The sequence below is a fragment of the Ambystoma mexicanum genome, chromosome 8 (assembly GCF_040938575.1).
Source record: "Ambystoma mexicanum isolate Mex_15411 chromosome 8, UKY_AmexF1_1, whole genome shotgun sequence".
Lineage (NCBI taxonomy): Eukaryota > Metazoa > Chordata > Amphibia > Caudata > Ambystomatidae > Ambystoma > Ambystoma mexicanum.
Window position 1 is genome coordinate 272,303,819 of NC_090929.1, and position 12,611 is coordinate 272,316,429.

Below are 12,611 nucleotides of genomic sequence, written 5' to 3' on the forward strand. Positions count from 1 at the left end.
TATTTTGTCCCAAACCTAACACCAGATGGAGAGATGTCCTCTACAGAGGAATGCTCCTAAAAAATGGAAGACATAGATTTGAAAAAATCCTGTCCAAACTCAGGATGAAACCTTTTACTTGGTGAGTCAATGGGCCTAGACTTTGGCTTCGACAAAGAAGTCGATTTAGGTGCCAGAATTAGTGTTGACTTCGACTAAGGTGTTGATGGCGTCGACGTTATCGATGCAGGCTTTGTCACAGTCAAAGGAGCCCTCAACACTTGTTGATGCCTTTGATAGTGGAGTCGAGTATTTCTTAGACCGGGGCTTCGAGGAAACCTTTGACACCGCCTTACATGGTGGTTGGGCCCTTGGTGCCATTTTGTCGGGTATTGCCTCCAGTTTATGCACTGGTAGGCGTGATTACTAGGTATCAGAGAGCTTTTCCTCGATGACACCCTCTGCGATTTTCGTCGGATTTTGACCGTTTGGTCTTTGACCTCCCTCTGTCACTTTTAGAATGAGCTGGGGCATGGTCCTCACGAGATTTCTTCGAGGGGGTCTGGGACACATTCTCAAAGATTCTCATCATCTAGGCTCTAAAAGCCTCCCACTTTCTAGGGGAATCATGCTTTGAAGGGCAGGTGATAACCCCTGTATCGGACGAAGACGAAGAAGAGGACGAAGAAGATCGGTGACGTCTTCTCTTCATTTTTTTTTTGAAGAAGAAGACTTCCTAGACCGACTCCTCGACCTAGATTTCTTAGACTTGTGTCACAATTTAACACTCAACACAGTTGAGTCTGTCTTTTTTCTCGAAGAAGACTTCGAGGATTCCTCCCCCACCGCCAATTTACCTCTCCATTCCTTGAGAGCTTTGTTGGCCATTGCTTGACAGGAACCACAATCGTCAATCTGATGGTCCGGACCCAAGCACAAGAGGCAAACTCGGGGTCAGTGATTGACATCTTCTTCCAGCATTTCTTGCATTTTTTAAAGCCAGTCTTGGGCTTGCAATGATTCGATGGGGAAAACATAGTTCGAAGAACTGAAGTGCCGTTTTCAAGACACGAAGCAAAAGCTATCGAAAAACGGAACTGTAGCCAACGGGCGTGGCTCGAGCCTCAGAGGGACATTGGCGATGCAACCTCGAGCACAGCGCCCTCTGGTGGAGAATTATTTTGCCGAAGCAGCAAGGCTGAAGATACGAATTTCTAAGATGAGGAATATGTTGGGAGGACACAATCCATTTGAAATACTGTTACCTTGAAAATAGTTGAGGAATGCTCTGATTAACTACATTTTCAGTGTAGGGCATGTAATTGACTTCGGGATGCATATGGAAAATTCTATGCCCACTAGGGTTTGGCACACTTTCTCTAGACTGCGCTGGACTTAGTTGGAAGATTAGCCTGAATCATTCTGTCTTGCAGATAGAGGTAAAGATGAACACCCCACTTGCATGGATGCACTATTACTACAGGTAGACTTTCAGGAAGACTTTTGGAGCATAAGTCTGTGCTGGAAAAGCATGCATCGGAAAATATAATATACTTTTTCTATTGTAAATCACAATCTTTGTGCTCATTCATTACCAGCATGTGAAAAGACACATCCTGGAGATCAACAGAGCACATCCAGTCTCTGTGCAAACATTTTAGCCAAAGTTATCATGTGGTAAATGTACAAAGACATACATTAGATTAGATTGAAAAGATCTAGTTTGAGCCTCCCACTCATTTTGGGAACCACAAAGTATCCGGATTAAAACTCAAGGCCATTTTGATGTTCCAGAACTGGCTCTATTGTATGCAGTTGAAAAAGTATATGCAGTTCTTGATGCAGATCTGAAGAGGATTTATGAAACTTTGGAGATGAGGACTGTGGAACTGGTGAAAGAGCGAGAGAATGCTCCTATTTTATTATTTCAAGTATAATGTGTTCCTTTGAATGGAACCTGCGCGTCTTTGAACTGCTGTCGGCAGATTTAGGTATTAGTCCTGGCTGAGCTTCATAGTTCTTAAAGGCCTCACAGAACAGATACATGGCCTAATTATGAGTTTGACAGTAATTTAGTATTAATTCAGCCAAATTATCGCTAAAATCATTTACGGTTACTGCCACTTGGTCGCATAGGTTTACCATGGGTATACAAGTGGTGGTAGGTCGGTGTAATTCCCCATTTCTGGAGTCCATAGGACTCCATGGGTATTTATGACAGATTTACTGCTGGTGGTATTATTCTGCAGTAAATCCGCACATTTTTTGAGGTAAAGTGAAGGATTTAAATCTGCACTTTTCCTTCAGAAATCAGCAGATTTTCTGTGTGGTAATGCTGCTGCTGGTAAATCTGCCAAAACCTATCATTTGGCTTTGCAAGAAAATCAGTGGTAATTCCATTACTGCCAAAAAAAGTGACAGTCATTGAATTACTGACACTTTTTTTCAGCACACCGCCAAACTTGTAATGAAGCCTGTCTTCATGGTGGGGTTCAAAATGGACCAGATGAAATTAAGGGATTTTCACAGTGGCTATCTCTGTTAAACCGTTTAGTCTTTGCTTGTTGAAAGAGCTTTAAGTGTCTTACCATCAAATGGAAGATCATGATGTTTGTGCTGGATGTTTTGGTGCAAGGAAGGTGTGATTAGCCAGGGATTCATTTTCATCATTACAGCTGAATTCACTGTAATAGAGGTATGTCGACCAAATCCTTGTTAATGTATAGTTGCTGCAATATGGTCCCTTTTCTTTCTGCAAGCCAGACTACACACTTCTCTGCCACTTTGAGGAACAATATGTTAAGCCATCTTTCCTTTAAAGCGCTGTCCATTGCACATTTGTCACTGTCCGTCATTGGCACTTAGTTCCTAATATACACCAAACCATGCACATGTCGATTGAAATGTATCCTCTCTTTAAATGATCATTTGTGATGATAATTCTTCGGTGTATTAATCACATCCAGGGTGGAGCCTCCTCCGTCTAAACTGCTAGACTAAATTCTCAAAAGGTAAATTGCATCTCTATGCAGTGTGCACACTAACAAACAGCTTAAACATGTTATGTTGCTTTTTACAACACTTTGCACAAAGATTTCAATCAAAATGTGTCATAGATCAAAAGCAAAACATTTATTTTACTAAACAGTGATCAAATTAATAATGAAATGTGTTAAAAGGAAGAGTTATTCGCTGCATAAAATATAGAATTCATAGTAGCAATGAATACTGACGTGTGGTTCAGAAATACAACATTGATCCATTAGTGATACTTCACAACGTATGCTTTTGGTCAAAGTTTGCCCTTTTTGCCTTCTTCACTGAGCTTCACATATCTCGTGTCCCTCCCACATCCAGTGCCTACCTTCTGCTTCACGTGGGCTCCAGTGTCCAGATGGGTTACAGGGCATTGGGGATGAGGCATTTACGGCATACTGCACGAGGACCCTTCCCTCCAGACACAGCTCACATGCTGATCCCACTTCTCTAGGAAGCCAGGAAAACAAGAGAAGGCATCAACTTAGTAACAGTTGACAAGTTGTCAAAAACAGTGAAAACGACTCAAATGATTTTATAAAAAATGCGTAGCATAACATACTTGTAAATTCCTGAATACACTGTCATTTTCACATCGTTTTATCGGTTTCTTTGGTCAAATCAGATTGCATTTGACTTGTTTTGCAGTCCACAGTGCAATTACCTGAAGTCAGTCAGAAGAAGTAAGTCAGAAATCACCTGCTGTGTGCAAAAGCAGTCAATGCCCAACCTGGAATCAGGCACAAAAGCACAGACCATGCTACAATTGGATTCCGTCCCACTGTGGCTGGAGATGGAGTTATGTAGCGTTCTCTTTGTTGGTAGTTACCAAATAGTTTTTGTCCCTCTTCCAAATGTAGGGCACTGAGTGGACATTCTGCCCACAGCGAGCGGGAGCTGACATGGTTGGATGGGCACTACCAAGTGTGACCTCTGGAGGAATAAGGAGACCATGGTTTGGTCTAGCTTTGTCAACACCATGTTTCAGGTTTCACCCATGAGAAGGCACTGCATCCCATTAATAAGAGTGTTGGAGAATAGGTGGGAAAACATACCTACCCGTGAAAGTCTCCAGTAGATGTCAATATAACAGTATAACAATGCTCATGACAGGTTGATAATGGTTTTAGACTGTAGAATTTGTCCAAGGAAAGCTTAGTGAATTGTGTAGAACACAGAAACGTGATAATAGATCTTTTTCTGAGAAATCCACTGAAATCAATTGCACACAAACCATGTGAGTCAGAGACATAAATGTTGAGAAAACAACTGCACAGGGAGCATGTCGAAAATATAAAAGTTAAGAGTACAACTGCATGGGGAGCATATCAAATATCAATATAGTGGAAATAGGCTCAAAGCAAGTCTCTCTATGAGGCGAAAGAGTTGAGGTTGAAGGCGTTTTATGGCCAAGTGTGTAATATGAAGTTAGGATTCTAACAGATGAAGCTGCCAAAAGCATCCTGTAGAATTAATTGCCTCATACCCTAAGATATGGCTTTTGAGACCGTTCAAGATGGATGCACACTGGTATATGATGCAGCAGATGCTGTGGGTCCTGTGTTTGACATACCTATAACAGGAGAATAGTGGAATCAACAGGATCTCTATCCCAAAAGCATAAAGATGGACTACAGTAATTTTAGAGCTACTGAAAGCATAAGTTGAAAAAGCACGAGGATGGTGGGGATGGCGGGGAGCAAAAAGGATCAAAACTCCCACTTCAAATCAGAGCAAGAACCCCACACTTTGTGTACAGTTGAGGTTAGGAACTGCAGTGAGCTCCTTAGCGATAACCACCTTGGGGCCATCAAAAAGTGCATCATGAGAAACAAGTGAGTGAAGTAATAAGCCACCACCAAACTCAAACTAAGCAGAGGGCACAAGAGCCGGGGCTTGGCTTGGAGCTGGGTAGTTATATACATTTAAATCTTAGAGAAGGCGACAAAAACCAAGACATGCCACTAGAGAAAGCAATCAGTGACATTACCCCTTCCTTAGTTGAAATTGTAAGGTGATGACTGCTTGTTTTCAGGTTTCTCAGATCAATGTTCAACCTGTGAGAGGATAATCTCATAGTTAAGTGAGATTTTACATTAAACTTAAATTGTAACGGAGAGCACTCCAAAAAGAACATGATTAGTATTAGAGTGTTCTTATTATACAGTGCTATATTTAAATCTTAAGGAGAGAAACACCACACCAGTGCATGCTTGGATGCCAAAGGAGGTAAAGTAATGTTCCAGTAGGCTGTATAGACTATACGGAAAGAACAGTTAAATTACTTACTGCATTGACTAATGTAATCTTAGTCCATAGCCCACTCTACTCTATACTTATCTGACGTCACCCCGAGGAAGGGGGAACAGCACAAGAGCATGTTGTACAGCAACATTAACTTAAACAAAAAGCTGTGTGTAAGCAACCTCAACCCTAATAGGATCCTTCCTAATGCATACTACTCAACGAACCACCAGTTATTATATCAGTGTGAGAACTGTACTCTTAAAGGAAACAGAGGAAGGGTTCAATGGAGGAAAGGAAACTATGCATTGGAAGTACAATGTCATTATGGGGGGTACTTTCCACTTTGTCTCGCTTCCTTTACTCCATACCTAAGAGAGAATACAAAACACCCGAAAATACAATGATGGTGATAGGAGAACACTGATAACTGAGAATAGAGAATGGAACTGTTGGCACAAGCTCAATAATAAATGTCCCTATGTACAGCCTGACCTAATTGAGCAGCCACTTTAGAAATGGAGCCCAATGACTAAGGTTTACAAATGGTGTGGGGCGTGTTGCCAATGTAGCTTCTGCCTTGCAAATGTGGTCCAAGGAACATGTCTCTGGAGGACAATCAAACATGCCTTAGCGCTGACCAGATGAGCATGCACACCCTTGGGAGGAGCACAATTCCTGATATTATAAAACTCCAGGATGCAAAATACTGTCCATCGTCCTATAAAAGCCTCAGAGGTTTTCAGATTTCAGTGAAAATGAATTTGAACATGAGAACCCTACTCACAGAAGGATTATGGGAGAATTCTTTGAGAATCTGATAGAGGGCTTGGAAAGGGAAATAATAAAGAGATGTATTGATGTAGTAAGAAAGAACGGTGAGTGCTCAACAACACTTTGGACCTCATTACGATCCTGGCGGTACGGGGTTAACGGCTCCGTAAAAGGTGCCAGCGCCGTTTACCCCGTACTGCCTCATTACAAGTTCCCCTTGCGGGACCCAGGAAGTAACGCCTGGTCCAACCAGGCGTGCTTACCGGGTCCCGCGAGGGGAAGAGGGAGCAAACAACGGGCCAACTCGTAATGGCCCGTTGTTTGCTCCCTCTCCCATTCCCATTCAGCCCTATAGGGGCTGAAATGGGAATGGGGAAGGACCGGGTCCGGGTCCTTGGAGGGAGGAATTACCGGGCCTCTCGAACACGGAATGGCTCGGTAATTCCTCATTCTGTGGACCCGGACGCGATTTCGGCTGCAGCCATGCCGCCAATAGCGGCATGGCTACCGCCGAGGTTGTAATGAGGGCCTTTGTCTTTTTAGAACATCAGTAAAGGGCCTTCGAGAGAAGAACAAGTTACTTCTTACCTGGTAACGTTCTTTCGATGGGATGTTCCTCCGACGTATTCCTTATCTTGATAGATTCACTTCCAGCTTGCTGGCCTTGGAAAATATTTTCAATAGAGGGCGCTGCGCGTCGACATCCCTCGAGTTGGTGTCCCTCGACAGCCTCCGTATCGGCACCGACATCATCATGCGTATAAATAGACTCGCGCAGCGTCCGTTGCTCAGTTCCGTTTTGAAGCTTGAAATTAGCTGTGCATGAATTGGTTATTGACCTTGAAGGAGCGTAAGCTGCAACCACAAGGGAAGTTTTACTGAGGGGATGGATGGGAGGGGCGATAAGGAATACGTCAGAGGAACATCCCATCGAAAGAACGTTACCAGGTAAGAAGTAACTTGTTCTTCGAAGGGATTGCGTCCTCCGATGTATTCCTTATCTTGATAGACTCCCATAGCAGTGGTGTGTAAACAGAGGAGGGAGTAAAATTGCCATATTCCCCTTTAAGAGTGAACAGAGTGTAACACAGCTTTGCCAAATCTAGTCTCTTGGCTAGAGGAGGAATCCAAATTGTAGAATTTTGTAAAGGTATGTGCGGATGACTATGTGGCAGCCGCACATATGTCTCGAATCGGTACCACTGTTTGGAGGGCCCAAGAGGCTGCGATACCCCTGGTTGAATGAGCCCTAAGATTTTGAGGGGGCTCTTTCCCTGCCAGTTTGTAACATTCTAGAATGGCTAAAATAATCCATCTGGAAATGGTGTGTTTTGTGATGGGCAATCCTAATGTGTGCCCTGTGTAACCTATGAACAGTTGGTGTGCTTGCCTAATCCTAGCAAGTCTGCTGATATAAAAACTCAAGGCTTGCCTTGGATCCAGCCTATGTAGCCGCTCTTCCTCTTTCCCGGGATGGGGAGGAGGATAGAATGAGGGAAAGGTTATCTTCTGAGTGATGTGGAATTCATAAACCACCTTTGGGAGGAAATTAGGCTTCACTTGCAGGACAACTTTGTCTTTGTGAAAAATTGTGTGAGGGGGTTTACAAGATAGGGCTTGTAATTTGCTCACCCTCCTGGAAGATGTCAAAGCCACTAATAAGACAGGTTTAAGGGTGAGAAATCTTAACGAACAAGAGTGGAGTGGTTCAAAAGGAGTACCCATCAGGAAATTTAAGACTAAATTTAAGTCACATAAGGGAACTTGGAACGGTCTCGGGGGATAGACATTAGTTAACCCCTTCAGAAATTGTATTACTAAGGGTAATTTGAAATATGATAGCTCCTCTGCAGTGTGCTTGAAGATCGATAGCGCTGCGAGGTAGCCCTTGATCGTACCAACTTGAAGACCTGAATTCGCCAAATAGAGTAGAAAAGATAACACCATTGATGTACCACATGAAAAGGGTTCAATATTCTTTTCTCTACACCAGCTGCAAAATTTGTTCCAACGGCAGCGGTATAAAGTCTTTGTTGCTGGCCTTCTGGCTGAAAGCAACGCCTCCATGACGTCACCTGGGAGGTCCCAACCCTTGTATCTCAACCTTCCAGAAACCAAGGTTGAGGGTTCTGATGTCTGGATGGAGAACCTGACCTCTCTTCTTTGAGAGAAGATCCTCCCTGTGTGGAAGACGAATCGGAGGGCAGATGGACATTTCCAGAAGGTCTGGGTACCACGTTCTGCTGGCCCAGTCTGGGGCAATTAGGATCATAGTCTTCCGGAATCTTCTCAACCTCCTGATCATCTGAGGAATGACAGGGACTGGAGGAAACGCGTACAGAGGTGGAAACTCCCAGTCCACTACGAACACGTCCCCTAGAGCTCCTCTCGGGGGAAATTCCCTTGAACAAAACTGATCGCACTTCCTGTTGATACTGGTGGCGAACAGATCCACTTGAGGGGTTCCCCAAAGGGCGAAGATCTCTTGAAGGACTTCCTGAGCCATCTCCCACTCGTGAGAGACTGTGCTCTGCCTGCTCAGAGCGTCCGCTGTCAAGTTCTTCTCTCCGGCTAAGTGAACTGCGATAGAGAGATTCCTTCTTAAATTGCCCAAAACCAGAGCTGCATCGCCTCTCTGCAGAATGGCAGTGATCCTATGCCTCCTCTTTTGTTGAGGTAGTGCATGGCCACTGTATTGTCCGTCATTATTAGGACATTTTTCCTTTGTACAGATGGCAGAAAAGCCTTCAGCGCTAGTCTGATAGCTCTCAGCTCCAACAGGTTGATATGTAGTCTGGACTCCGATGGAGACCAACGACCGCTGATGGTCAAGTCGTTGGCATGGGCTCCCCATCCCGTGAGTGAGGCATCCGTGACTACTGTTATCTCCGGCCATGGTTGCCAAAACAGTTCTCCTTTCAAAATGTTCTCCCGACAGGCCCACCACTGAAGGTCTCGAGCCACTTTGTCCGGAACCTGAAGGAGATCTGTCATTTTTCATGAGAATTGCGACGATTGAGTTCTTAGTGCCCACTGGAGAGATCTCATTCTCAGGCGAGCGTCTGGCACAAGGAAGATGCAGGATGCCATGAGGCCTAGCAACCTCAAAAAGTCGAAGGCTGGAAGACGTTGGGCATTTTGAAACTTGGTGACCATCTGCAGAATATCTTGAGCCCTCACCTTTGGTGGCGAGGCTTTCCCCAGGGAAGTGTCCAGGACCGCTCCGATGTACTGGAGTCTCTGTGATGGTATCATCTGTGACTTCTTCAAATTGAGGGAGAAGCCCAGTTTGTGAAGAAAGTAGCAGACATAATCTAGTAGGATCTGAGCTTGTCCCGAAGATACTGCTCTGATCAACCAATCGTCTAGGTAGGGGTAGACGTGGATCCCTTCCCTCCTTAGACTTGCAGCCACTATCGACATTAGCTTGGTGAAGACGCTCGGGCGGAGGTCAGCCCAAATGGCAGAACTCGAAAATGATAGTGAGAGTTGCCAATTGCGAACCTCAGGTATTTCCTGTGTTTGAGATGGATTGGCACATGGAAATAAGCATCCTGAAGGTCTAGAGATACCAGCCAGTCCTGAAGCTGGAGGGCCTGAAGGATCTGAGAGAGAGTTACCATCTTTAACTTGTCCTTTCTGAGGAATTTGTTCAATTCTCGTAAGTCCAAGATGGGTCTCAGTTCTCCGTCCTTCTTCGGTATCAAGAAGTAGGGGGAATACCAACCCTTGTTCCTTTCCGCTACAGGTACCGGTTCTAAGGCACCTTTCTCCAGCAGGTCTAGAATCTCCTGCAAAAGGAGATCTGGAAACTTCAAAGAGTTGTTCCCCGGTGGATGACTCTGAGGGGTGCGTAGAAAAGGCAGGCAGTAACCTTGGGCAACTGTCTCCAATGCCCAAGCATCTGACGTAATAGCCTGCCATTCCGTCAATGTTGAGTTAACCTGCCCCCTACAGGTGTCTTTTGAGGAGAGTCCTCACAGTGGTTTAGAGGCGGCTGATGCAGATGCCGAGGGTAAAGAGGCACCTGCTGCGGCTTTTGTACTTTTAACCCGTCCACCTCGGGTGAATTTCTTTTGGCCTCTTTGAGCCGGCTGTCCTCTGCCTTTTCCGAATGCAGAATAAAAACGAAAGGACCTACCTCTCCAAGAGGTACCTGGGGGGCGATAGGGAGTTTGGCGGATTGCAGCTCCAAGGGATTTTGCTGCTGCCTTGGATGTCTAACTTCTCTAGGCTGTCATCAGCTTTCTTACCAAATAAAGAAGAGCCGTCAAAGGGCATATTCAAAAGTCTGGCCTGTACATCTGGAGCAAAACCAGACTTTCGCAACCACGCAACTCTGCGGAATGTAGTAATTGCCGCCATGGCCCTGCTGATACTGTCAGCAGAATCAATGCCAGTTTGAAGGGATTCGCATCTATACCATCTTTAATGATGTTTAGAAAAGCTTCCCTTTCTTCTCCTTCCGGGAGGCAGTCAGCCGTTGATGAAGCACACTCCAAAAGTGTATTGCTGAATCTTACGAGCGTACAAGTAGCATTAATGGATTTAAGTACCATGCTACACGCAGAAAAGACCTTTTTTGACATAGCGTCAAATCTCCTATCATCCCTGTCCTGTGGAACAGTAGGGTATGCAGATCTACTGTTCGATGAAGTTGCTGCTTGAACAACCAGACTCTCTGGAGTTGGATGTTTAGACAAATATTCAGGGTCAGAAGTAGATACCCTATATTTGGCAGATAGCTTCTTGTTAACTGCCGGGATAACCTCAGGAGTTTCCCAGTTGGTCGATATTTTCCTCTGTAATGCAGTATGAAATGGAACCACAGGATCTTCCTGTGGGCCTTTTATTAAGATGTCTGTAAAATCATCTTGTTGAAAAGCAGGTGAAGGTGTAGACCAGCCCATGAATCCTATTATTCTGGCCATTAAAGTTCTGTAAGGGGTCTCAGCATGTTCCCCTGGGTCTGGTTTGGCAATTTCTACTTCAGGGGAAGTATCTAACCCACTTGCATCATGCAAGGATTCTTGAAGGTCTTTCAAACTATTATCTTCAGAGATAAATTCCTCTGGTACAGGTGTTGTAGTTCTCTGCAACCCAAAAGGTCTGTCCTGATCAGAATCCTCCCCTTCTACATAAATAGAGGACAAGGCTCTAAAATAATTTGACCTTGGAAAAGGCTTAAAACCCATTTCTAAAGCAGAGGGGTCAAGGTTTGCAGTGACCTGTTGAGAAAACGTCAATGTTGTCGACGCGGAAGTCAAAGGCTTTCGAAGAAACCGAAAAAGGCATCGAAAATGTATGCAGCGACCTCGAAAAACTCAAGAGGATCAGAATCCTTCTCGGAGCCGTCGAGGTTATCGACGACATTCTCAAGGTCATGGTGGAAGCCCTCGGTATGACTACTGACTGTGAAGTAGTGACAGTCGTAGGTTTATCCTTTATCGGCGTCGACATCGGCTTCGAGGACGGCGCCGATTCGACCAACCTATGCGTCAATGGGCCCTTCGATAATGGCGTCGATGATGCAGATTTATGAGTCGAAGGGGCCTTCGACGATGGCGTCGATGACGCAGTTTTACTGCCTTTGCTCGAGGGTTTGTGACGCTCTCGGGCAGTTTCTTTCGCCGGGTGCAACGACTCGCAGCGTTTCGATTTTTTGGGTCTTTCACCCAGGGTATCACCTTTAGCCATCTCCGAGGGGGTCGAGGCCGCTTTCTCGAAGGCGCTAAGCATCTTTTTTCAGAATTCCTCCCACTTAGCTGGAGAGCTGTGTTTTGTGGGGCAGGTGACCCTTTCCGGGGAAACAGAGGAAGACGAAGAAGAGGAGATCTTCGACGTCACTTTTTCGAATGTTTGGATCTCGAAGAGTGATGGGAACTGCTTCGAGATCCCTAAGGAGAATGTTTCCTGTGACGGTGAGGAGATGAATGTCTCGACTCGGCCAAGGAAACTTTCATAGGAGTAGAAGTTTTAACCGTCTTACCTCTTTCGAGCTTGCCCTTACGCTCCTTCAAGGCTTTTGCCGTCATGGACATGCAGTCCTCGCATTCCGAACAATGGTGTTCCGATCCCAGGCACCACAAACAGATCCTGTGAGGATCTGTCAATGACATTTTCTTTCCACAATCTCGACACCTTTTGAAGCCGGACCGTGGGGTCGACGGTTCAGATGAGGAAGCCATCGACAAGAGTAAGATATACTTGAGGAATAAGTAGAATATACTTGAATAACTAACTGAGCAACACGATTCTGAGGCCCACGAAGCGCAGAAAAACGGAATTGAGCAACGGACGCTGTTCGAGTCTATTTATACGCATGATGACGTTGGCACCGATATGGAGGCTGTCGAGGGACACCAACTCGAGAGACGTCGATGCGCAGCGCCCTCTACTGAAAAAATGTTCAGTGGCCAGCAAGCTGGAAGTGAATCTATCAAGATAAGGAATACGTCGGAGGACACAATCCCTTCGAAAGAGCCTATAATTCACCTAACCGCCAAAAGCGGATATCATTTCTCCCATGAATACCATTTTCCATGTCACCAGTTGAAGGTCCATAGAAGCCATAGGTT

General features: G+C 45.1%; 1 protein-coding gene across 1 annotated transcript in view; it reads right to left on the reverse strand.

Moving 5' to 3' along the window:
- The window catches only part of PAPPA (pappalysin 1), a 2,238,202-nt gene that overhangs the window by 1,086,126 nt on the left and 1,139,465 nt on the right, over positions 1–12,611 (reverse strand). The window contains exon 6 of the mRNA XM_069609668.1: positions 3,344–3,465. Within this exon, the coding sequence (XP_069465769.1) occupies positions 3,344–3,465 (122 nt within the window). The remainder of the gene's footprint in view (positions 1–3,343; positions 3,466–12,611) is intronic.